This window comes from Oncorhynchus keta, chromosome 26 (genome assembly GCF_023373465.1).
Source record: "Oncorhynchus keta strain PuntledgeMale-10-30-2019 chromosome 26, Oket_V2, whole genome shotgun sequence".
NCBI lineage: Eukaryota > Metazoa > Chordata > Actinopteri > Salmoniformes > Salmonidae > Oncorhynchus > Oncorhynchus keta.
In genome coordinates this window covers 39,341,068-39,367,681 of record NC_068446.1, presented here as the reverse complement: position 1 = coordinate 39,367,681, position 26,614 = coordinate 39,341,068, and the positions used below count along the sequence as shown (strand labels likewise).

Sequence of the window (26,614 nt, the reverse complement as noted above, 5' to 3'; positions counted from 1 at the left end):
TACAATGTGTGCAAAAGGCATGAGGAGGTAGGCGAATAATACAATTTTGCAGATTAACACTGGAGTGATAAATGATCAGATGGGCATGTACAGGTAGAGATATTGGTGTGCAAAAGAGCAGAAAAGTAAATAAATAAAAACAGTATAAAAACAGTATGGGAATGAGGTAGGTGAAAAAGGGTGAGCTATTTACCTATAGACTATGTACAGCTGCAGCGATCGGTTAGCTGCTCGGATAGCTGATGTTTGAAGTTGGTGAGGGAGATAAAAGTCTCCAACTTCAGCGATTTTGCAATTCGTTCCAGTCACAGGCAGCAGAGTACTGGAACGAAAGGCGGCCAAATGAGGTGTTGGCTTTAGGGATGATCAGTGAGATACACCTGCTGGAGCGCGTGCTACGGATGGGTGTTGCCATCGTGACCAGTGAACTGAGATAAGGCGGAGCTTTACCTAGCATGGACTTGTAGATGACCTGGAGCCAGTGGGTCTGGCGACGAATATGTAGTGAGGGCCAGCCGACTAGAGCATACAAGTCGCAGTGGTGGGTGGTATAAGGTGCTTTAGTGACAAAACGGATGGCACTGTGATAGACTGCATCCAGTTTGCTGAGTAGAGTGTTGGAAGCCATTTTGTAGATGACATCGCCGTAGCCGAGGATCGGTAGGATAGTCAGTTTTACTAGGGTAAGCTTGGCAGCGTGAGTGAAGGAGGCTTTGTTGCGGAATAGAAAGCCGACTCTGGATTTGATTTTTGATTGGAGATGTTTGATGTGAGTCTGGAAGGAGAGTTTGCAGTCTAGCCAGACACCTAGGTACTTATAGATGTCCACATATTCAAGGTTGGAACCATCCAGGGTGGTGATGCTAGTCGGGAATGCGGGTGCAGGCAGCGATCGGTTGAAAAGCATGCATTTGGTTTTACTCGCGTTTAAGAGCAGTTGGAGGCCACGGAAGGAGTGCTGTATGGCATTGAATCTCGTTTGGAGGTTTGATAGCACAGTGTCCAATGACGGGCCGAAAGTATATAGAATGGTGTCGTCTGCGTAAAGGTGGATCAGGGAATCGCCCGCAGCAAGAGCAACATCATTGATATATACAGAGAAAAGAGTCGGCCCGAGAATTGAACCCTGTGGCACCCCCATAGAGACTGCCAGAGGACCGGACAGCATGCCCTCTGATTTGACACACTGAACTCTGTCTGCAAAGTAATTGGTGAACCAGGCAAGGCAGTCATCCGAAAAACCGAGGCTGTTGAGTCTGCCGATAAGAATTTGGTGATTGACAGAGTCGAAAGCCTTGGCGAGGTCGATGAAGACGGCTGCACAGTACTGTCTTTTATCGATGGCGGTTATGATATCATTTAGTACCTTGAGTGTGGCTGAGGTGCACCCGTGACCGGCTCGGAAACCAGATTGCACAGCGGAGAAGGTACGGTGGGATTCGAGATGGTCAGTGACCTGTTTGTTGACTTGGCTTTCGAAGACCTTAGATAGGCAGGGCAGGATGGATATAGGTCTATAGCAGTTTGGGTCCAGGGTGTCTCCCCCTTTGAAGAGGGGGATGACTGCGGCAGCTTTCCAATCCATGTATCCTGCCGACTACACTAAATTTAACAGTTTTGGTAGCCTAGGCAGCCAAAAGGTTACTGGCCCAACGACTCCCCGATTCGAATCCCCGACCTGACAAGGTAAAAAATCTGTCATTCTGCCCCTGAGCAAGGCAGTTAACCCACTGTTCCTCGGGCGCCGAAGACGTGGACGTCGATTAAGGTAGCCCCCCGCACCTCTCTGAATCAGAGGTGCGGTTGGGTTAAATGCGGACGACACATTTCAGTTGAAGGCCATTCCGTTGTACAACTGACTAGGTATCCCTCCTCTCAGTTTCCTTTTGCCTCTATTTCAATCAGAATGCACAAGCTGTATTGTAGTCAGTGTCTTACTATTACATGTTCTTCTTCCTCTGTGGTTTCTCAGTGAGCCCCGTCAAGCCACCTGTCTCTGTGGATGTGTCTGGTTCAGCCTCAGCTGATCATTCTGCCAGTGGTAGTGGCAGTGGAACGCCTGGCCATAGTGGATACACATCTGGTAGGGCAAGCGGCGAGGGCTCAGGGTCTGGCTTCCAAGTCACCTTCGAGGGCAGTGGACCTGTCTTGTCCGGCTCTGGCTCTGGAGATCCTCAGGAGGCGGGAGAGGGGAGTACCACTGTCACCTACCTCCCGAAAGTCGGGTCTGGGGATAGTGGGTCTGGGGTGGGAGAGTTCAGCGGGTCTGGGGATAGTGGGCCCGGGGTGGGAGAGTTCAGCGGGTCTGGGGATAGTGGGTCCGGGGTGGGAGAGTTCAGCGGGTCTGGGGATAGTGGGTCCGGGGTGGGAGAGTTCAGCGGGTCTGGGGATAGTGGATCCGGGGTGGGAGAGGTCACTGAGTCTGGGGATAGTGGATCCGGGGTGGGAGAGTTCAGCGTATCTGGGGATAGTGGATCCGGGGTGGGAGAGTTCAGTGAGTCTGGGGATAGTGGATCTGGAGTGGGAGAGTTCAGCGGGTCTGGGGATAGTGGATCCGGGGTGGGAGAGTTCAGTGAGTCTGGGGATAGTGGATCCGGGGTGGGAGAGTTCAGCGGGTCTGGGGATAATGGATCCGGGGTGGGAGAGTTCAGCAGGTCTGGGGATAGTGGATCCGGGGTGGGAGAGTTCAGCGGGTCTGGGGATAATGGATCCAGGGTGGAGGTGGGAGAGTTCAGCAGGTCTGGGGATAGTGGATCCGGGGTGGAAGAGTTCAGCGGGTCTGGGGATAGTGGGTCTGTAATGGGAGAGTTCAACGAGTCTGGGGATAGTGGGTCTGTAATGGGAGAGTTCAACGAGTCTGGGGATAGTGGATCTGGGGTGGGGTTGGGAGAGTTCAGCGGTGGGATACCGTCCAGTGTCCTTCCCCACTCGGGTAGTGGCAGCGGAGTATCTGGGGACCTGAGTGGTAGCGGGGACTCTGTCATCATCATTGTGGACGGAGAGATGGTGGACATCTCCAAACGGCAGCCTACCGGACAGGAGTTTGGAAAAGGAGGCGTGGACATCAGTGGCTCCGGAGGAATGTCTGGATTGTATAGCCTCTTCAGCGGGGATGTTACCAGCACCTCTGGTTCCGGAAGTCCTGACATATCTTTCACGCATTCAGGTCTCATCGACCTGACCGGTCAGCCCTCGGGAGAGCAGGAAGTCTCCGGCTACCAGACCTTCTCTTCTGGGTTTCCAAGCGGTTTCCCCTCCGGTTTTCACAGTGGCTCTGGATTCCCATCCAGCAGGGACAAATCCCATTCAGGCCACGAGGTCATCTTCCTGACAGATGACGTGATGATGGAGGTGACGGCACGTCAAGGGGAGCAGCGTCCGGAGCAGGGACGGGGTTACGTAGAGGTCAGTGGAGGCAGCAGTAGCCAACATGAAGGGAGCACCTCGGCCAGTGGGCTCTCCCTGGGGGAGTCACCATTTGCAGAGGGCCTGTCTGTGGTGCTGCTGCCTGGTTCAACCATGAGTTACCCAGAGAATATTGGCAGCCTTGGCAACATCGACAGAGGGGATGAGCTGGATGTTTTGGAGGAAGGCCAAGAGCAGAAAGGGCAGGGAGGTTCCACAGAGACAATCTATGTCACGGCACCATGGGCAGTCTTCCCTAGCATGACGACAGCATCTGCCGTCTCGATGGTGACCCCTGCTGTGGTGGAGGAGCCTGCTGTAGTGTACGGTATGTTGCTTACAGCAATATTTTATCACTTGGTCATATCTTACTTTAGAAGTGTTCTATAGGTCAATAGTTACAGCATGTATACTAAACAAAAATATAAACGCGACATGCAACAATTACAAAGTCTTTACTGAGTTACAGTTCATATAAGGAAAGAAGTGAATTTCAACTGAAATAAATTAATTAGGCCCTAATCTATGGATTTCACATGACTGGGCAGGGGTGCAGCCATAGCTGGGCCTGGGAGGGCATAGGCCCACCTACTTGGGAGCCAGGCCAAGCCAATCAGAAGCCGGATGTGGAGGACCTGAGCTGGAGTGGTGACACATGGTCTGTGGTTGTGAGGCCGGTTGCACATACTGCCAAATTCTCTAAAACAATGTTGGAGGCCGTTTATGGTAGGGAAATGAACATGAAATCATCTGGCAACAGCTCTGGTGGGCATTCCTGCAGTCACCATGCCAACTGCATGCTTCCTCAAATCTTGAGACATCTGTGGCTTTGTGTTGTGTGACAAAACTGCACATTTTTAGAGCGGCCTTTTATTGTCCCCAACACAAGGTGCACCTGTGTAATGATCATGCTGTTTAATCAGCGTCTTGATATGCCACACCTGTCAGGTGGATGGATTATCATGGCAAAGGAGAAATGCTCACTAACAGGGATATAAACACATTTCTGCACAAAATGTCAGTTCATGATACATGTTGTGTTTATATTTTTGTTCAGGATACCTGAAATGGCACAGTCCTAATGTATATAATAGGTCATGTAGTCTACATATTCTACCACAAGTTATTACTGTGATACTACTTTTTTCGTTACTTGTTCTATTTTTTATTTGACATTTCTTTATTATTGGGATATATTCTGCACTGTTGAGGAGAGCTTGCAGGTAGGCATTTCACTGTACTATTTATACCTGCTGTATCCTGTGTATGTGACAAATCAACTTTGATTTGATTCTCCCAGTAGGCTCCACTCCGTCTCAGTAAACTCCTTTAATAAGAAGGCAGGGAGAGTGGCTGGCTGCTGAGACACATCTAAGTTTCTAAAGTAAACTTGTTAATGTGTCGATCTGTCTGTCCGTGTGTGCAGCGGTGCAGGGCTGCGTCGAGGGCTGGGTAGAATTCATGGGGAGCTGCTACCTGCACTTTGCTGAGAGAGACACCTGGCCTGACGCTGAGCAGCGCTGCCAAGAGCTTAACGCCCACCTGGTCAGCATCACCTCCCAACAGGAGCAGGAGTTTGTCAACTGTGAGTAAAGAGATAGGATGTGTGTGGGGTGGAAGGGGGGGGGGATTACTGTTGAGAGTTAGAATAGTAGAATACAACAATGTCAAAATGTGTTTAGGCATCAGCAGATTTCCCTCCTATGCCAGTCACTCAATTAGCCATGTCGGCTAACATTTTAACATTAGTAAGTTAGTCTAGAAAAGTCTACTGACCGAGCATGCAAGGCACAAGCCAAGAGGCCCTGACCTCCAGGCGCCCTGACCTCCAGGAGCCCTGACCTCCAGGAGCCCTGACCTCCAGAGGGCCCTGGCCTCCAGGAGCCCTGATCTCCAGGGGGCCCCCCATTGATTTTGTTAGTCACTCTCACTCAGATACTAACATGGCATAAGTCATGGCAAAATGTGTAGAATTGCAGAAAGTCATGGCAAAATGTGTAGAATTGCATGAAGTTAGTTATACAATTGCGAAATGTTCTCTCCACAAAATGTGTAGAATTGGAGAAAAGGGTCTTCAAAACTGCAACATTTTCTCTACGCTCATGCATGGCAAAATGTGTAGAATTGCCGGAAATTTACGTAAAAACGTCAAAACTTTCCGCCATCGAGAGGGGCCACTAAAAATGTTTGCCTGCCAATCTCGCTTAGGGCCCCCAACAGGCTAGGGCTGGTCCTGTGTGTGTGTGTGTGTGTGTGTGTGTGTGTGTGTGTGTGTGTGTGTGTGTGTGTGTGTGTGTGTGTGTGTGTGTGTGTGTGTGTGTGTGTGTGTGTGTGTGTGTGTGTGTGTGTGTGTGTGTGTGTGTTTCAGTTATTTTAAGCACAGACATTAACATATCTGATACATACATGACAGTTCACTGCTCTCTTCTCCATCTAGCTAACGCTCAGGACTATCAGTGGATTGGACTCAATGACAAGGACGTGCAGAATGAGTTCCGCTGGACAGATGGCAGTCCATTGGTATGTTGTTTTTTAATCCAGTTCAGGTATCTCCCTACTCTTATCTCCGACTTTACTTTGATTTGATGGTGTGTGCATTGCAATGGGAAATGCTCTCTGCAAATGAAATAGAAGAACAAGAAGAAGAAGAAGAAGAAGAAGCATTTTAATTAGCATTTGACTTGTTAATTCCATTTGATCCTACTTTCTAATCAAACAGTCCTATTTTGATGTGTTCACATGCAGGAATTTGAGAACTGGAGGCCCAACCAGCCGGATAACTACTTTAACTCTTGGGAGGACTGTGTGGTGATGATCTGGCACGAGAACGGCCAGTGGAACTACGTGCCCTGCAACTACCACCTGCCCTTCACCTGCAAGAGTGGACCTGGTAGGAGCAGGGATTTGGGGCTGAGGTTCAGAGGGCACAGCACATTCTTTGAGTCAGCTGTCAGTCACTGAACCAACAGGACAGAGAAATAGAACTACGCTTTTTGACATATAGGGATGTCCGCAGGTGCTCGTCATCACTATGCACCAATCAGGGTTAATCAAGTGTTAAATGAAGTGTTATAGCTGCAATACAACCAAATTCACATAGAAATGTGAGTTATAGATCTGTCATTCTCGTTGAAAGCAAGTCTAAGGAGCGGTAGATCTGTTCTATGTGCTATATTTCTATGCTTCTCGTTTAAAAAAATATCTATGCTTCTTTTTCTTTTGGTTTTGTAAACCAGCTTCAAACTGTTGGAAATACAATATTTTTTGTTGGTTACTGAGGTTTGGATGGTACAGTGATTCTCTACACTGTCCATTGCTTGTTTTGTCATATAAACTGTAATTAGGAGAACCATTAAAAAAATTGCAACCAGGAAATGGTGGACCAATTTCTGCATATTGCACCTTTCAACGTGTTAAAAGTGTGTGTTAAACCTAATTGGTACCCCCCAAGAACCTTATTGTTGGCCCACTCACTATTTGTAGGAAACACATGATGATGATCTTGGCAAATTATTCTGGTTTCCCCTTCTCTTCCCAGTCATGTGCCACTCGCCCCCAGAGGTGGCCAACGCCAGGCCGATGGGCAGCAGAAGAGACCGTTACCCTGTCAACTCTATAGTCCGCTACCAGTGTGACGCAGGCTTCACACAGCGCCACCCGCCTGTTGTACGCTGCCGTCCCGACGGGCGGTGGGAGGAGCCCCAGGTGGAGTGTATAGAACGTGAGTCTGACCTGCTCCTTGTTAAGTCACCAGTGTCTCGTCCATAACCATGCAGATGACATCACACATACGGAGTAACAACACAGGAGACACAACGTCAACACGCGTGACAAATATAGACATCATGAGAAATAAACATCTCTAGGGAAACAAGTCAATAACATTACAGTAAAGTAGGCGAGTTGTGAGAAACTATCAATACCCCACTCACTATGTTCATGATGTCATCAAAATGCGCCTCTCTCTCCCTCAGCCGGTGCCACACCCAGCAACAAGCTACACAAGAGGTCCATCAGAAGACGGTCTAAAGCAGCCAACAGTCGGACATGGAGGAAGCTTCTCTAAGCAGGACTGAAGAGACACACCAAAAGAGAACCAAATGGAGCACTCTTGCATATAAACATTGATACTCAACATTCCCACCAGGGATGGAAATGGACCCCAATGGACCCCAAAAAGTTACCCCAAAAATCCTTGAAATCACCTAAAGCTATTTTTTTTTACATGTCAAAATGATTTCATTCCCCAATTTCCACCCCTGATTCCCACCATATGTGTGTATACATATATAGTACCAGTCAAAAGTTTGGACACACCTACTCATTCAAGGGTTTTCTTTATTTGTAATATTTTCTACATTGTAGAATAATAGTGAAGACATCAAAGCACAAGGAATCATGAAGTAACCAAAAAATGTCAAACAAATGAAAATATATTTTAGACTCTTCAATTTAGCCACCCTTTGCCTTGATGACATCTCTGCACACTCTTAACCAGCTTCATGAGGAATGCTTTTCCAACAGTCTTGAAGGAGTTCATATGCTGAGCACCTGTTGGCTGTTTTTCCTTCACTCTGTGGAGCTCAACTGGGTTGAGGTCTGGTGATTGTGGAGGCCAGGTCATTTGATGCAGCACTCTGTCACTCTCCTTGGTCAAATAGCCCTTACACCGCCTGGAGGTGTGTTTTGGGTCACTGTCCTGTTGAAAAACAAATAATAGTCCCACTAAGCGCAAACCAGATGGGATGGCGTATCTCTGAAGAATGCTGTGGTAGCCATGCTGGTTAAATGTGCTTTGAATTCTAAATCTCTGACAGTCTCTGACAGTGTCACCAGCAAAGCACCCCCACACCATAACACCTCCTCCTCCATGCTTCACGGTGGGAACCACACATACAGAGATCATCCGTTCACATACTCTGCGTCTCACAAAGACACAGCGCTTGTAACCCAAAATCTCAAATTTGGACTCAGACCAAAGGACAGATTTCCACCGGTCTAATGTCCATCATGTTTCCTTTAGTAGTGGTTTCTTTGCAGCAATACAACCATGACGGCCTGATTCCCACGTCTCCTCTGAACAGTTGATGTTGAGATGTGTCTGTTACTTGAACTCTGTGAAGCATTTATTTGGGCTGCAATTTCTGAGGCTGGTAACTATAATGAACTTATCCTCTGCAGCAGAGGTAACTCTGGGTCTTCCTTTCCTATGGCGGTCCTCATGAGAGTCAGTTTCATTATTGCGCTTGATGATTTTTGCGACTGCACTTGAAGAAACTTTCAACTTTCTTGAAATGTTCTGTATTGACTGGCCTTCGTGTCTTAAAGTAATGACGGACTGTCGTTTCTCTTTGCTTATTTGAGCTGTTCTTGCCATAATATGGACTTGGTCTTTTCTGTACACCCCCCCTACCTTGTCACAACACAACTGATTGGCTCAAACCCATTAAGGAAAGAAATTCCACAAATTAACTTTTAACAAGGCACACCTGTTAATTGAAATGCATTCCAGGTGACTACCTCATGAAGCTGGTTGAGACAATGCCAAGAGTGTGCAAAGCTGTCATCAAGGCAAAGGGTGGGTAATTTGAAGAATCTCAGATATAAAATATATTTTGATTTGTTTAACACTTTTTTGTAACTACATGATTCCATATGTTATTTCATAGTTTTAATGTCTTCACTATTATTCTACAATGTAGAATATAGTCAAAATAAAGAAAACCCCTTGAATGAGTAGGTGTTCTAAAACTTTTGACCCGCAGTGTATATATAAACACCAAAGCGCATTCGACATGATTTTTTAGTCCGACTGACAATGTTAATCTCGGAGTGTCACTCTGTGCCTTGGGAAGACCAGGTCTAATTGAGGGGAGACATTGGGCAGAGCAAAGTGTTTGGGGTTGCAGCTGGATACTCTGAAGTCAAGCACATTGTTAAATATAGTTTTTATGATAATTAGGGTATTTTTTCTGTTGTTTTTAATGTTTGTTAATTAGCTTTTTTTTTGCTAGTGTTGGATCTTATGACCAAATAGGGAACAACTCCTGTATGTAAAGAAGAGCAATGTTTGTCTGTTTCTGAATTGTCCAACAGAGTTTCTCCAGCTCTATACCATAATGGCACAGTATTGTGCTGTCATCATGGATATTTCCCCCCCAAAGAATTCAGAACATGGAGATAGATAGAGGGCTCACTAAGCTCAATTGTCCTACTTGAGTAAAAGTAAAGATACCGTCATAAAAAAAACCCAGTAAAATAATACTTGGGTAAAAGTCAAAAAATATTTGGTTTTAAATATACTTAAGTATCAAAATAAATGCAATTGCTAAAATATACTTAAGTAACAAACGTAAAAGTATAAATCCTTTCAAATTCCTTATATTATGCAAACCAGATGGCACAATTTGTGTTTTTTATTTTATTTTACGGATAGCCAGGGACATGCTCCAACACTCAGACATAATTTACAAATTAAGCATTCATGTTTCATGAGCCCCCCCAGATAAGAGGCAGTAGGGATGACCAGGGATGTTCTCTTGATTAGTGCGTGAATTTGATTATTTTCCTATCCTGCTAAGCATAAATAATTTAAGGAAAATGGGTGTCAGAGACAAATTATGGAGTAAAACGTACATACTTTTCTTTAGGATTGTAGTGAAGTAAAAGTAGAAGTTATAAAAAATAAATAAAGTACAGATACACCAAAAAACTACTTAAGTAGTACTTTTAAAGTATTTTTACTTAAGTACTTTACACCACCAACTAAGCCTTTTTTAGCATGACGAAGAGGAAAAATTTCTCAACATTGATGCCCATGCTGTCACAGAAGCGATCAGCGGCTAAGATAGGAGGTGTTCTCTCTTTCCATCTCTCTGCTTCAGAACAATCTAGAGGTGAGAATTCCATGGACACAATTGTAGCTGCATTTTATTCCCACAGGTGGCGCCATTTCTATACAAAATAGCATTATCTGGTGTAAGACAAAAGCTGAGGATTTATGTATGGAATGACATCGATAGAAGAGTTGACGACAGCACATGCAGTGTGGGAACAGGCTAATGTCCTACAAGCCATGTGACCTTACAATACATCCAAAAGTACACAGACGACCAGTCACTTTGGGGCCAATCCTTGAGATCTACTCTTAGTGAATTGAGTCGCCGATAGATTCTCGGTTTGTGTTTGTCTATTTCTCACTGTGAATTCTCTCAAACTACGCTTCTGAGTCCTATCAGATTAAAAATAAACATACATTTATTTTATTCACAACCCTAAGTCCCTTTGTATTCAGGAAGGGAATTATCTTATTCAAAACCCCAAATCCCTTTGTGTTCAAGAAGGGAATTATCTTGTTCAGGAAGGGAATTATCTTATTCACAACCCCAAGTCCCTTCGAGTGCAGGAAGGTAATTATCTTATTCACAACCCCAAGTCCCTTTGAGTGCAGGAAGGGAATTATCTTATTCACAACCCCAAGTCCCTTTGTGTTCAGGAAGGGAATTATCTTATTCACAACCCCAAGTCCCTTTGTGTTCAGGAAGGGAATTATCTTATTCACAACCCCAAGTCCCTTTGTGTTCAGGAAGGGAATTATCTTATTCACAACCCCAAGTCCCTTCGTGTTCAGGAAGGGAATTATGAGGGGTTGAATGGGTACTGGAGCATTTGAAAATGAATTGACACCAGTAGCATAACAAGCTGTGAAGGCTAAAAGAGAAGTAGGAGTAAGACAATGTGATAGGTTGACGAGGATCCTTTTGGGCAGAGACATGTTCACCGTTTGGGGAGCAGGGTCCTGCACTCAAGCTCCCCTCCTACCAGACTCATTCAACAGAACAACACAATGCTCTCACAGAACAACACAACGCTCCCACATTGCAACGTGATGTCAACGTCTGGTGAATGGTTGACTGGTTTATGGAAGTCTCTCTCTCTCTCTCACACACACACACACACACACACACACACACACACACACACACACACACACACACACACACACACACACACACACACACACACACACACACACACACACACACACACCAACACCACTACGACACCTTTAAAATAAGCAAGACTGACACAAATATCACATAATTGTGTGAGAAGGGTGTGTGTGTGTTTGTGTATGAGACAATGTCCATGTACGTGAGTATAAACTGTGTGTGTTTATACAACAACTACTGTACACGTGATAAAGTTTCATGCAGCGTGTGACAACGTTCTGATGACGGATTCTGATGTCAACAAATATCAAATCTGAACGCCTCAGTAGTTATATTAGAGATTAAGAAAGTATATGTCCTGCAATTGTGATTGAATGAATCCAAGCTATCTTTGATTTAGGTATTGTATTTAAATGTATTACATTTTACACAGTATTATACCAGGTATATCATATGGCAATATTGCAAAAACCTTAATCCAACATCTAGCAACATTGACGAGGGGTTCAGATATCAACAACCTTAATCCAACACCTAGCAACATTGACGAGGGGTTCAGATATCAACAACCTTAATTCAACACCTAGCAACATTGACGAGGGGTTCAGGTATCAACAACCTTAATCCAACACCTAGCAACATTGACGAGGGGTTCAGATATCAACAACCTTAATCCAACACCTAGCAACATTGACGAGGGGTTCAGATATCAACAACCTTAATCCAACACCTAGCAACATTGACGAGGGGTTCAGGTATCAACAACCTTAATCCAACACCTAGCAACATTGACGAGGGGTTCAGGTATCAACAACCTTAATCCAACACCTAGCAACATTGACGAGGGGTTCAGGTATCAACAACCTTAATCCAACACCTAGCAACATTGACGAGGGGTTCAGGTATCAACAACCTTAATCCAACATCTAGCAACATTGACGAGGGGTTCAGGTATCAACAAACTTAATCCAACACCTAGCAAAATTGACGAGGGGTTCAGGTATCAACAAACTTAATCCAACACCTAGCAACATTGACGAGGGGTTCAGGTATCAACAAACTTAATCCAACACCTAGCAACATTGACGAGGGGTTCAGGTATCAACAACCTTAATCCAACATTGACAGTGTGTGTAGAAACTCGCTATTCAGTATATTTGTGACCCCTCCTGGAATAGCAAGGTGGATAAAGAAGCAAGTCAATATCTCTCTTAGGTCTCTACAGTGCATACCTTCATCGCCTGCAGGCTCGCCAAACAAGCATGGCCTGTGTGTGTGTGTGTGTGTGTGTGTGTGTGTGTGTGTGTGTGTGTGTGTGTGTGTGTGTGTGTGTGTGTGTGTGTGTGTGTGTGTGTGTGTGTGTGTGTGTGTGTGTGTGTGTGTGTGTGTGTGTGTGTGTGTGTGTGTGTATATTTTGGCAGCTGGTGTAAATTAAACATGCCTTTGAGGCCCTAGCAATCAAACAATTACAGGGACCTCTGTTTGCTACTCAAGAGAGGGAGGTTACTGGTGTAGTACTTCATACTGCCTTTCACTCTGTTCAACTCTCCCCTTCCATTCAAAATGCTATAGTTCAACTCTCTCCCCTTCCATTCAAAATGCTATAGTTCAACTCTCTCCCCCTCCATTCAAAATGCTATAGTTCAACTCTCTCCCCTTCCATTCAAAATGCTATAGTTCAACTCTCTCCCCCTCCATTCAAAATGCTATAGTTCAACTCTCTCCCCCTCCATTCAAAATGCTATAGTTCAACTCTCTCCCCTTCCATTCAAAATGCTATAGTTCAACTCTCTCCCCCTCCATTCAAAATGCTATAGTTCAATTCTCTCCCCCTCCATTCAAAATGCTATAGTTCAACTCGGTGGTCAACATCACCGGCCTTCTAGCCATCATTGATCAATTTTTCATTTTCCATTGGTTTTGTCTTGTCTTCCCACACACCTGTTTTCAATCCCATTCATTACCTATTGTGTATTTAACCCTCTGTTTCCCCTCATGTCTTTGTCAGAGATTGTTTTATGTCAAGTGTTGTTTTATGTTGTATAGGTGCTTGACGGGTCCTCGTACCCATGTTCGTTTATGTACGTATTTAGTGTTTGGAGCATGTTAAGTGGACTTATATTAAAAGACTCCATTTACACTCCGTTTGACTCTCCAGCGCCTGACTTCCCTGCCACCTAAACACACGACTCTGACAACAGGGTTATGTTCAAGGCACAATACTGAAGAGAAAGGGAAAGGCAACTGAAACAGGAAGATATTACCTGGACAATAAACACACATTATTATATTCCCGTTGCAAAGCGTAAAAAACTAAAATAATGTTTTCATTGTGTGACCTAATGAACAGGACCTAGCTCCCGAGTGGCAAAGCGGTCTACGACACTGCATCTCAGTGCTAGAGGTGTCACTACAGACCCTGGTTCGATTCCAGGCAGTATCACAGCCGGTCGTGATTGGGAGTCCCATAGGGCGGCGCATAATTGACCTAGTTAAATAAAATGTTAAAAGCAAGCACACAGACGTTTTTAATGTTTCTATATATGGCGTTTGGGTCAACTTCAGCGATTACAACACCTATTTAAATGTTGAAAGCAGTTGTTTCAGTAATGGACTACTAAAAAAAACTTCAGTAAAGACTTGACCATTGACATTATTTTATTCATTTGGTAGAACACTTAGTCAGACAACCTGATTTAAAGTAGAATGATTTAATTCAAGTCAGACAACCTGATTTAAAGTAGCATGATTTAATTAGTCAGACAACCTGGTTTAAAGTAGCACAATTAAATTCAAGTCAGACAACCTGATTTAAAGTAGCATGATTTAATTCAAGTCAGACAACCTGATTTAAAGTAGCACGATGTAATTAAAGTCAGACAACCTGATTTAAAGTAGCATGATTTAATTAGTCAGACAACCTGGTTTAAAGTAGCATGATTTAATTAAAGTCAGACAACCTGATTTAAAGTAGCATGATTTAATTCAAGTCAGACAACCTGATTTAAAGTAGCATGATTTAATTAACGTCAGACAACCTGATTTAAAGTAGCATGATTTAATTAAAGTCAGACAACCTGATTTAAAGTAGCACGATGGAATTAAAGTCAGACAACCTGATTTAAAGTAGCACGATGGAATTAAAGTCAGACAACCTGATTTAAAGTAGCACGATTTAATTAAAGTCAGACAACCTGATTTAAAGTAGCATGATTTAATTAGTCAGACAACCTGGTTTAAAGTAGCACAATTAAATTCAAGTCAGACAACCTGATTTAAAGTAGCATGATTTAATTCAAGTCAGACAACCTGATTTAAAGTAGCATGATTTAATTAAAGTCAGACAACCTGATTTAAAGTAGCATGATTTAATTAAAGTCAGACAACCTGATTTAAAGTAGCATGATTTAATTCAAGTCAGACAACCTGATTTAAAGTAGCATGATTTAATTAAAGTCAGACAACCTGATTTAAAGTAGCATGATTTAATTAAAGTCAGACAACCTGATTTAAAGTAGAACGATACACATGGAAGCCTTTTAACACTGAGCTCCTCTACAAGGTCACAGAATACTGTCAAATCCCCTTCCAACATGACAGTCTACAGTGCATTCGGAAAGTATTCAGAACCCTGGACTTTTTCCACATTTTGTTTTACGTTACAACGTTAATCATATTGTTTATTGTTCCCCTCATCAATCTACACACAAAACCTCATAACGACAAAAGCAAAAAAACAGTTTTTGTATAAAAAGAAAAAGTATTCATAGTCATTAATTTCATCATTCCATTCCAACCCTTATAAAAACAAGACATGAAAAGACATTCTAACACAAAGAGGATCATCCAGAAATGTGCCCTAGACTATGAATGACATACATTGAACTGAAATGACTTCAGGAACAGTGAGACACAGCAAAACACAGTTCAACAAAACACCAAGGGAAAGACCTTGGTTGGATTAAAAAAGAAATCACTGGCGAAGCATCACGAGGGCAATGCTGTGAGTTTAACACCTTCCCTGAGTTTACTGTGAGCCAAACCCGACAACACTACCCTAAATAGCCAGTATACAGTATGTGTATCAGTACTGGTTGGAGTCTCAGCGGGGAGTATGACTGATCGTATGTTCAATATGAGGAGATTAAGACAGTTCACTATGACTATACAGCGGACGCTGTAAGAGCAGAACTAGCTAATGCTAAGTAGCATGCAGGCTAGTGTGGTGTCTGTGGTGAATAGAGAAGTTCACTAGTAGAGGCTATCTGTCATACTGTAGTACTGCTTCATACTGATATTCGTTGAGGGGGGTGGGGGGGTTTACCGATAGCAGTAGACAATGTATTTCTGCTGCTGAGGGGGGAATCCGAAATGACGCACCCCTGGCTCTGAGGGGCCGCAGTTAGGGTGGACCTTGGCGATGGGGTAACGGACGCTCCCATCGGCCAACCAGCCCGCGACGCAGAGGTCCAATCCCATGAACCTCCAGGCAGCGTAGAGTTGGCCCACCTTAGCGATGTGACCCCCGTCGTCAACACACGCTGCCACCGCCTCGGTGAAGTTGAACTTCTGGGGTTGTTTCAGGAAGTATACTGTCCCTGTGACAGAAGAGACAGAGGATTAGTAGTACTAAGCACGTGTAAGTAGAGGACTGCTTAAAACACGTTTAAGTAGAGGACTGCTTAAAACACGTGTAAGTAGAGGACTGCTTAAAACACGTGTAAGTAGAGGACTGCTTAAAACACGTTTAAGTAGAGGACTGCTTAAAACACGTGTAAGGAGGGGACCGCTTAAAACACGTGTAAGTAGAGGACTGCTTAAAACACGTGTAAGGAGGGGACTGCTTAAAACATGTTTAAGTAGAGGACTGCTTAAAACACGTGTAAGTAGAGGACTGCTTAAAACACGTGTAAGGAGGGGACCGCTTAAAACACGTGTAAGTAGAGGACTGCTTAAAACATGTTTAAGTAGAGGACTGCTTAAAACACGTGTAAGTAGAGGACTGCTTAAAACACGTGTAAGTAGAGGACTGCTTAAAACACGTGTAAGGAGGGGACTGCTTAAAACATGTTTAAGTAGAGGACTGCTTAAAACACGTGTAAGTAGAGGACTGCTTAAAACACGTGTAAGGAGGGGACCGCTTAAAACACGTGTAAGTAGAGGACTGCTTAAAACATGTTTAAGTAGAGGACTGCTTAAAACACGTGTAAGTAGAGGACTGCTTAAAACACGTGTAAGGAGGGGACTGCTTAAAACATGTTTAAGTAGAGGACTGCTTAAAACACGTGTAAGTAGAGGACTGCTTAAAACACGTGTAAGGAGGGGACCGCTTAAAACACGTGTAAGGAGGGGACTGCTTAAAACATGTTTAAGTAGAGGACTGCTTAAAACACGTGTAAGTAGAGGACTGCTTAAAACACGTGTAAGGAGGGGACTGCTTAAAACATGTTTAAGTAGAGGACTGCTTAAAACACGTGTAAGTAGAGGACTGCTTAAAACACGTTTAAGTAGAGGACTGCTTAAAACACGTGTAAGTAGAGGACTGCTTAAAACACGTGTAAGTAGAGGACTGCTTAAAACACGTTTAAGTAGAGGACTGCTTAAAACACGTTTAAGTAGAGGACTGCTTAAAACACGTGTAAGTAGAGGACCGCTTAAAACACGTGTAAGGAGGGGACCGCTTAAAACACGTGTAAGGAGGGGACTGCTTAAAACACGTGTAAGGAGGGGACCGCTTAAAACACGTAAGGAGGGGACCGCTTAAAACACGTTTAAGGAGGGGACCGCTTAAAACATGTAAGTAGGGGACCGCTTAAAACATGTAAGTAGGGGACCGCTTAAAACACGTAAGGAGGGGACCGCTTAAAACACGTAAGGAGGGGACCGCTTAAAACACGTAAGGAGGGGACCGCTTAAAACACGTGTAAGGAGGGGACCGCTTAAAACACGTAAGGAGGGGACCGCTTAAAACACGTAAGGAGGGGACCGCTTAAAACACGTGTAAGTAGGGGACCGCTTAAAACACGTGTAAGGAGGGGACCGCTTAAAACACGTAAGGAGGGGACCGCTTAAAACACGTAAAGAGGGGAACGCTTAAAACACGTAAAGAGGGGACAGCTTAAAACACGTAAGGAGGGGACAGCTTAAAACACGTAAGGAGGGGACCGCTTAGAACACGTAAAGAGGGGACCGCTTAAAACACGTAAAGAGGGGACCGCTTAAAACACGTAAAGAGGGGACCGCTTAAAACACGTAAAGAGGGGACCGCTTAAAACACGTAAAGAGGGGACCGCTTAAAACACGTAAAGAGGGGACCGCTTAAAACACGTAAAGAGGGGACCGCTTAAAACACGTAAGGAGGGGACCGCTTAAAACACGTAAAGAGGGGACCGCTTAAAACACGTAAGAAGGGGACCGCTTAAAACACGTAAAGAGGGGACCGCTTAAAACACGTAAAGAGGGGACCGCTTAAAACACGTAAAGAGGGGACCGCTTAAAACACGTAAAGAGGGGACCGCTTAAAACATGTAAGGAGGGAACCGCTTAAAACATGTAAAGAGGGAACCGCTTAAAACACGTAAAGAGTGGACCGCTTAAAACACGTAAAGAGGGGACCGCTTAAAACACGTAAAGAGGGGACCGCTTAAAACACGTAAAGAGGGGACCGCTTAAAACACGTAAGAAGGGGACCGCTTAAAACACGTAAAGAGGGGACCGCTTAAAACACGTAAAGAGGGGACCGCTTAAAACACGTAAGGAGGGGACCGCTTAAAACATGTAAGGAAGGAGGGGACCGCTTAAAACATGTAAAGAGGGAACCGCTTAAAACACGTAAGAAGGGGACCGCTTAAAACACGTAAAGAGGGGACCGCTTAAAACACGTAAAGAGGGGACCGCTTAAAACACGTAAGGAGGGACCGCTTAAAACACGTAAAGAGGGGACCGCTTAAAACACGTAAGAAGGGGACCGCTTAAAACACGTAAAGAGGGGACCGCTTAAAACACGTAAAGAGGGGACCGCTTAAAACACGTAAGGAGGGGACCGCTTAAAACACGTAAAGAGGGGACCGCTTAAAACATGTAAGGAGGGGACCGCTTAAAACATGTAAAGAGGGAACCGCTTAAAACACGTAAAGAGTGGACCGCTTAAAACACGTAAAGAGGGGACCGCTTAAAACACGTAAAGAGGGGACCGCTTAAAACACGTAAAGAGGGGACCGCTTAAAACACGTAAGAAGGGGACCGCTTAAAACACGTAAAGAGGGGACCGCTTAAAACACGTAAAGAGGGGACCGCTTAAAACACGTAAGGAGGGGACCGCTTAAAACACGTAAAGAGGGGACCGCTTAAAACATGTAAGGAGGGGACCGCTTAAAACATGTAAAGAGGGAACCGCTTAAAACACGTAAAGAGTGGACCGCTTAAAACACGTAAAGAGGGGACCGCTTAAAACACGTAAAGAGGGGACCGCTTAAAACACGTAAGGAGGGGACCGCTTAAAACACGTAAAGAGGGGACCGCTTAAAACATGTAAGGAAGGAGGGGACCGCTTAAAACATGTAAAGAGGGAACCGCTTAAAACTCGTAAAGAGTGGACCGCTTAAAACACGTAAAGAGGGGACCGCTTAAAACACGTAAAGAGGGGACCGCTTAAAACACGTAAAGAGGGGACCGCTTAAAACATGTAAGGAGGGAACCGCTTAAAACATGTAAAGAGGGGACCGCTTAAAACACGTAAAGAGGGGACCGCTTAAAACACGTAAGGAGGGGACCGCTTAAAACACGTAAGGAGGGGACCGCTTAAAACACGTAAGGAGGGGACCGCTTAAAACACGTAAGGAAGGGACCGCTTAAAACACGTGTAAGTAGGGGACATGTTGGTCAACTGCATTCATGTCCATTCATTCAAATTTTTCAATTGTCTTGTTACACATTTATTTTGCTGAAGTGTTTAGTCTGTGTTTTTGGAGACTAATATTGACATATATACACACACACACACACACACACACACACACACACACACACCCTTGGGGGCGGCTGAGAAACAGAAGGCATCAAAACGGTGGAGGTGGCGGTGGCGTTGTCCATAACTACGGAGACCAGGGGCTAAGTCCACGCCCCCACAGGGCTCCCGCGGTGTGGTGATTGGGTACTGAGCCGTCCCATCAGCCAACCATCCGGCGTTGCACCAGTCGAGCCCCTCCTCCCAGGCGACAAAGAGCTGGTCAAAGGTGGCCAGGGTCGAATCCTGCTCCTCACAAGCACGCTGGGCCCCCAGGAAGTTGAAATGGTATCGGCCCTTCTGGGAGTGGTAGGGAAATACCACTCCTATAATGGGGAAAACATTTTGTTAATGTTCTATAGGGGTTAAATTGCTATAGGGGATAAATTCAACAACTGTCCTTGCAGTGACAAATGCCAGTATAGACACTTGTAAGGACACTATGTTCAAGGTCATTTCAAAAACAGATTGAACAGAGTGGACTGTGTTCTGTTCAGAGCTGAGGGGGCTGTCTAGACACATACACATACACACACACAAACACAGACACACAACACACACCTCGCAGCTCCAGCTCCACCGTCACGCTTTCGTCCTCCAGTCCGTCGATGACCTCACAGCGGTAGCGGCCTGTGTCGTTCAGGTGCAGCTCCTTGATCACCAGCGACATGTCCCCTGGAGCAGCCCGACGCAGGCGCACCCTCCCCTGGAAGCTGCCGTAGCTACGGTGACGGTTGCCCATGGCGACCATCACGTCGGTCTCACGGGTGGTCTTGCCGGCGCCGTTGGTGGGCAGCCAAGACCATTTGACCCGAGTCCGACGGGGGCCGTTGATCTCGGGTTCGTAGCGGTAGTGACAGGGCAGGGTAACATTACTACCCCTGGCCGCCGACACCGAGGCCTGGGGGGACTCCACATGGAGACGCACCCCGTTGAAATAGACTGGAGAAGACACAGTAGAGACAAGGACACAGGATAGACCTGAGTTATACAGTAGAAACAGGATAGATAAGAGTTATACAGTAGAAACAGGATAAGAGTTATACAGTAGAAACAGGATAAGAGTTATACAGTAGAAACAGGATAGATAAGAGTTATACAGTAGAAACAGGATAAGAGTTATACAGTAGAAACAGGATAAGAGTTATACAGTAGAAACAGGATAGATACGAGTTATACAGTAGAAACAGGATAAGAGTTATACAGTAGAATCAGGATAAGAGTTATACAGTAGAAACAGGATAAGAGTTATACAGTAGAAACAGGATAAGAGTTATACAGTAGAAACAGGATAAGAGTTATACAGTAGAAACAGGATAGATACGAGTTATACAGTAGAAACAGGATAAGAGTTATACAGTAGAATCAGGATAAGAGTTATACAGTAGAAACAGGATAAGAGTTATACAGTAGAAACAGGATAAGAGTTATACAGTAGAAACAGGATAAGAGTTATACAGTAGAAACAGGATAAGAGTTATACAGTAGAAACAGGATAAGAGTTATACAGTAGAAACAGGATAAGAGTTATACAGTAGAAACAGGATAGATAAGAGTTATACAGTAGAAACAGGATAAGAGTTATAGGGTAGAAACAGGATAAGAGTTATACAGTAGAAACAGGATAAGAGTTATACAGTAGAAACAGGATAAGAGTTATACAGTAGAAACAGGATAAGAGTTATACAGTAGAAACAGGATAAGAGTTATACAGTAGAAACAGGATAAGAGTTATACAGTAGAAACAGGATAAGAGTTATACAGTAGAAACAGGATAAGAGTTATACAGTAGAAACAGGATAAGAGTTATACAGTAGAAACAGGATAACAGTTATACAGTAGAAACAGGATAAGAGTTATACAGTAGAAACAGGATAAGAGTTATACAGTAGAAACAGGATAAGAGTTATACAGTAGAAACAGGATAAGAGTTATACAGTAGAAACAGGATAAGAGTTATACAGTAGAAACAGGATAAGAGTTATACAGTAGAATCAGGATAAGAGTTATACAGTAGAAACAGGATAAGAGTTATACAGTAGAAACAGGATAAGAGTTATACAGTAGAAACAGGATAACAGTTATACAGTAGAAACAGGATTAGAGTTATACAGTAGAAACAGGATAGATAAGAGTTATACAGTAGAAACAGGATAAGAGTTATAGGGTAGAAACAGGATAAGAGTTATACAGTAGAAACAGGATAAGAGTTATACAGTAGAAACAGGATAAGAGTTATACAGTAGAAACAGGATAAGAGTTATACAGTAGAAACAGGATAGATAAGAGTTATACAGTAGAAACAGGATAAGAGTTATAGGGTAGAAACAGGATAAGAGTTATACAGTAGAAACAGGATAAGAGTTATACAGTAGAAACAGGATAAGAGTTATACAGTAGAAACAGGATAAGAGTTATACAGTAGAAACAGGATAAGAGTTATACAGTAGAAACAGGATAAGAGTTATACAGTAGAAACAGGATAAGAGTTATACAGTAGAAACAGGATAACAGTTATACAGTAGAAACAGGATAACAGTTATACAGTAGAAATAGGATAAGAGTTATACAGTAGAAACAGGATAAGAGTTATACAGTAGAAACAGGATAAGAGTTATACAGTAGAAACAGGATAAGAGTTATACAGTAGAAACAGGATAACAGTTATACAGTAGAAACAGGATAAGAGTTATACAGTAGAAACAGGATAAGAGTTATACAGTAGAATCAGGATAAGAGTTATACAGTAGAAACAGGATAAGAGTTATACAGTAGAAACAGGATAAGAGTTATACAGTAGAAACAGGATAACAGTTATACAGTAGAAACAGGATTAGAGTTATACAGTAGAAACAGGATAGATAAGAGTTATACAGTAGAAACAGGATAAGAGTTATAGGGTAGAAACAGGATAAGAGTTATAGGGTAGAAACAGGATAAGAGTTATACAGTAGAAACAGGATAAGAGTTATACAGTAGAAACAGGATAAGAGTTATACAGTAGAAACAGGATAAGAGTTATACAGTAGAAACAGGATAACAGTTATACAGTAGAAACAGGATTAGAGTTATACAGTAGAAACAGGATAGATACGAGTTATACAGTAGAAACAGGATAGATAAGAGTTATACAGTAGAAACAGGATAAGAGTTATAGGGTAGAAACAGGATAAGAGTTATACAGTAGAAACAGGATAAGAGTTATACAGTAGAAACAGGATAAGAGTTATACAGTAGAAACAGGATAACAGTTATACAGTAGAAACAGGATTAGAGTTATACAGTAGAAACAGGATAGATACAAGTTATACAGTAGAAACAGGATAGATAAGAGTTATACAGTAGAAACAGGATAAGAGTTATACAGTAGAAACAGGATAAGAGTTATACAGTAGAAACAGGATAAGAGTTATACAGTAGAAACAGGATAACAGTTATACAGTAGAAACAGGATAACAGTTATACAGTAGAAACAGGATAAGAGTTATATCATACAGTAGAAACAGGATAAGAGTTATATCATACAGTAGATAGTGTATAGGGGACCAAGTATTTTTCCTGACCATGTGATTAGACCAGAGCCCCAAATACACCTGGGTCTACCTGCAGAATATTTGGGTTTTGCCAGGTTACCAGACCCCATATGGAGCCCTTGTGAATGCTGTGCAGGTTTATGTACATACAGTGCTTTCAGTAAGTATTCATACCCCTTGACTTATTCCACATTTTGCTACATTACAGTCGGAATTAAAAATGGATTACATGGGGGGATATCTAATTTTACACAAGTACTCACACCCCTTAGTCAATACATGCTAGAATCATCTTTGGCAGTGATTACAGCTGTGAGTCTTTCTGGGTAAGTCTCTAGGAGATTTGTACACCTGGATTGTACAAGATTTGCATATTATTATATTTTTATAACCAACTCTGTCAAGTTGGTTGTTGATTGTTGCTACACAGCCATTTTCTGGTCTTGCGATAAATCAGCTTGAAAATCTAAGTCAAAACTGTAACTCGGCCACTGAGGAACATTCACTGTCTTCTTGGTAACAACTCCAGTGTAGATTTGATCTTGTGTTTTAGTTTATTGTCCTGCTGAAAGGTGTATTCATCTCCCAGTGTCTGTTGGAAAGCAGACTGAACCAGGTTTTCCTCTAGGATTATGCTTGTGCTAAGCTCTATTCCATTAATTTTTATCCTAAAAAACTCCCTAGTCCTTGCTGATGACAAGCATACCCATAGTATGATGCAGCCACCATCATGATTGAACATATGAAGAGTGATACCCAGTGATGTGTTGTGTTGGATTTGCCCCAAACATATCACTTCGTTTTCAGGACATAAAGTAAATTGCTTTGCCATATTTTTTTGCACTATTACTTTAGTGCCTTGTTGCAAACAAGATGCATGTTTTGGAATGTTTGTATTTTGTACAGACTTCCTTCTTTTCACTCTGTCAAATCCTCTGTTTTCTTCCATCACAGCCATCAAACTCTGTAACTGTTTTAAAGTCACCATTGACCTCATAGTGAAGTGGTTTCCTTCCTCTCCGGCAACTGAGCTGGAAAGGACGCCTGTATCTTTGTAGTGACTGGGTGTTTAAATACACCATCCAACGTGTAATTAATAACTTCACCGTGCTCAAAGGGTTATTCAATGTTTGCTTTTATCTTCTTCTTTTTTTTTAACCTATATACCAATATGTGCCCTTCTTTGCGAAGCATCGGAAAACCCCCCTGGTCTTTGTGGTTGAATCTGTGTTTGAAATATACTGCAAGACTGAGGGACCATTATATATAATTGTATGTGTGGGGTACAGAGATGAGGTAGTCATTAAAAAATAATATTAAACACTATTACTGCACACCGGGTCCATGCAACTTATTAAGCTAAACTTATTTAGGCTTACGATAACAAAGGAGTTGAATACTTATTGACTCAAGACATATCCGCTTTATATTTGTAATTATATTTGTAAAAAATGTTTAAAAACATAACTCGACTTTAACATTATCGGGTATTTTGTGTAGGCCAGTGAAACAAAACCTCAATCGAATCCATTTTAATGTCTGTAACACAACAAAATGTGTAAAAAGTCAAAAGATGTGCCTCCAAAGATGTCACTGCAACAAACTATAACTAAGTTCATACCACTCCAGACTGTGCTGTCTGCTACATCGTGTGGCATGGTCAAACTGCCCGCATTCTTCTGACGTAGACAATGGAATGGTATTTGATATCATGTGGATGCCCCTCCCCCCCCACCCCCGCACCCTCCCCTCACTACCTCCCTCTCAAGAACAGTATACCGTGTTCACACTACAGCGCCAATCCAAACCATACTGTGCTCTAATAAAACATGTTTTTTCCCACACTCTCTGTTCGGGTTTCAGCAACTTTGGTGGATGCGTATTAAGGCCAGCCGCGCACAGCGCTGCACGGCTTGGCTCAATAGTGAGAAAAATGTATAACAATGGCTGTATGACCTACTCTCTCCGTTGCCATCGCCGTGCATGATGTCGTGGTAGAAAAAGCCGTTGTTGTATCTTGGGGCGGCGTGGCTGGAGACGAGGTGGTACATCCAGACGACCAGTAGGGGGCGTAGTAGGTTCAACATCCTCCCCGCGGAACACTGGATCTGATTTCTTCTGTGAGGGATTCTTGTCATACAGGCATCAAAAACACCATTTATGATTGGTTATTCCACTCAATTGTTCCCTATTAAATCACATGTGTACATTTGGTATACATTTCCTTAATTCATAGGGGATTTAATGCAGATCTGATTATATTTCAGACATATGCTGTTGTAAATTAATCTCAATTTTAATTGGATTAAACAAGATTTGACCTGTTATTAGTTTAACAACTGTGTTCAAATAATGTATATAATCATCAGTAGAGGTCGTTAAAACCTTATATTATAAATTAATTATGTGAAATTGAGTCGCAGACGCACTCTTGGTCTCTTTGTCAAATATACTTTAATCTGTGCTTGGAGGTTTATGACATTCATACCTCATAGAACATCATTAAATATTATACTTCCAAAATAAAATGTATAAGTTAAAACGAATTACTATTAAAATGTTTCACCCACAAGTGTCAAATAAATGTCAAAATACTAAATTGATGCGGTAAAACAATAAGTACAGCACATGACAAAAAAAGTCACGAAACCACGAAATAATTTGTCCTTTTATTTTGAAGTATTTGATTTCATAAAATATAATTTTGCAGTTTAACCAAAGGACAAATCAAGTGCTATGAATTTAAAAAACGGTCTTATAAAAGGAACCAAAATACAGGCTATTGTTCAGTCAGAATATGTATTTTTGTTACAAGTTTTTTGTTGTAAATATTAGACTAGACCGTGCAGCCTATGGTTGTCTGATTCTCTTTAACAAATCTTCTCTAATCGTCCAGCTACTTTGATTGTTTTATCACTTTCAAGTAGGTGTCAAAGTTATTTTTATTCATGTATCTATTTGGCATCACTATTTGGCATCACAGTTAAGTTTCGTTTATCTCAAACCATTCACAGGACACATTCCAATATCCCAAAGTCGTAAAAATAAGACTACTTACAGATGTAACGTCGTGTCAGTTCAGGTTCCCCCTGATGTGTCTTTGTGAAATAGCTACACGCCTGGTCCCAATTCTTCCCATTGCCATTTTTAGGGAGAATAAGAGATCCGACGTCATCCAGAGCAATCCTCTTGAAATGAACGAAAGTGACCTCATCGTAAAAAATCAAATAAAAACGCCCATGAGACCATCAATGCTGCAAGACGTTAAGCCTACTATTGCAGTCATGCGGATACAAACCGACAACGATTAAAGTACTTAATAATCTTTATATTTCCTTTACTAGCTTACATTACAGCTCCATTTAAAACTGCATTGTCATGCAATTTTGATTCTTGCTTTCATTTCCCATATTTCCTTATGGCTGTTTCCCATATGTATTAACATCAGGGCAACATCAATGAGGATATGTTCCTGGTGACTGAGCCTGTACATGAATATTCATATTAAGTATTTTATCTCGTGAAATGAACCAACCTTGTTTCATTACTTTGAAACACTATATGCCAATGCATATCAAAAATAATTTCCTTAATGAACTAACTCAACTTCCAGTTTAGAGTACATATTAGACCTAGGCAAATATAAAATGAGCTACAGTATCTGTATTCACGTGTTCTCTCAATGAGGCTTTGGTTCATGGGTATTCCCTGATGTTGAA

General features: G+C 42.8%; 2 protein-coding genes across 20 annotated transcripts in view; one reads left to right on the top strand and one right to left on the bottom strand.

Annotated features, from left to right (window-relative positions):
- Positions 1-7,693, top strand: part of LOC118358793 (aggrecan core protein-like) — a 33,171-nt gene extending 25,478 nt beyond the window's left edge. Inside the window, exons 12-18 of the mRNA XM_052480798.1 lie at positions 1,973-2,247; positions 2,857-3,733; positions 4,832-4,990; positions 5,843-5,925; positions 6,151-6,295; positions 6,944-7,126; positions 7,380-7,693. Of these exons, the coding sequence (XP_052336758.1) occupies positions 1,973-2,247; positions 2,857-3,733; positions 4,832-4,990; positions 5,843-5,925; positions 6,151-6,295; positions 6,944-7,126; positions 7,380-7,471 (1,814 nt within the window). The 3' untranslated portion in view covers positions 7,472-7,693. The remainder of the gene's footprint in view (positions 1-1,972; positions 2,248-2,856; positions 3,734-4,831; positions 4,991-5,842; positions 5,926-6,150; positions 6,296-6,943; positions 7,127-7,379) is intronic.
- Positions 7,694-14,040: 6,347 nt separating this feature from the next.
- On the bottom strand, positions 14,041-26,279 carry LOC118359374 (hyaluronan and proteoglycan link protein 3-like). 19 transcript variants are annotated; one of them, XM_052480793.1, is made up of 8 exons: positions 25,954-26,279; positions 24,856-25,025; positions 19,924-20,304; positions 19,386-19,688; positions 14,862-15,955; positions 14,745-14,783; positions 14,628-14,705; positions 14,283-14,512 (listed from the first exon to the last, which is right to left on the bottom strand). In XM_052480793.1, exons 2-5 carry the CDS (start codon positions 24,980-24,982, stop codon positions 15,678-15,680), a joined length of 1,089 nt encoding a protein of 362 aa, XP_052336753.1. In that variant the 5' UTR covers positions 24,983-25,025; positions 25,954-26,279; the 3' UTR covers positions 14,283-14,512; positions 14,628-14,705; positions 14,745-14,783; positions 14,862-15,677. The 19 variants fall into 19 exon arrangements, with proteins under 19 accessions (XP_052336754.1, XP_052336757.1, XP_052336756.1 ...); XM_052480794.1 differs by lacking the exons at positions 14,283-14,512; positions 14,745-14,783 and adding an exon at positions 14,041-14,202 and having other exon boundaries at positions 14,552-14,666; XM_052480785.1 differs by having other exon boundaries at positions 14,283-14,356; positions 14,435-14,512; positions 14,628-15,955.
- Between the last annotated feature and the right edge of the window lie 335 nt (positions 26,280-26,614).

Excerpts from the sequence above, each read along its gene's own strand:
- LOC118359374 (XM_052480794.1), bottom strand. The coding sequence starts at position 24,982 with ATGTTGAACCTACTACGCCCCCTACTGGTCGTCTGGATGTACCACCTC. Across the intron at positions 19,689-19,923 it reads GGTGGAGCTGGAGCTGCGAG|GAGTGGTATTTCCCTACCAC; the intron begins GTGTGTGTTGTG and ends TCCCCATTATAG. Across the intron at positions 15,956-19,385 it reads TTTCTCAGCCGCCCCCAAGG|GGACAGTATACTTCCTGAAA; the intron begins GTGTGTGTGTGT and ends CTTCTGTCACAG.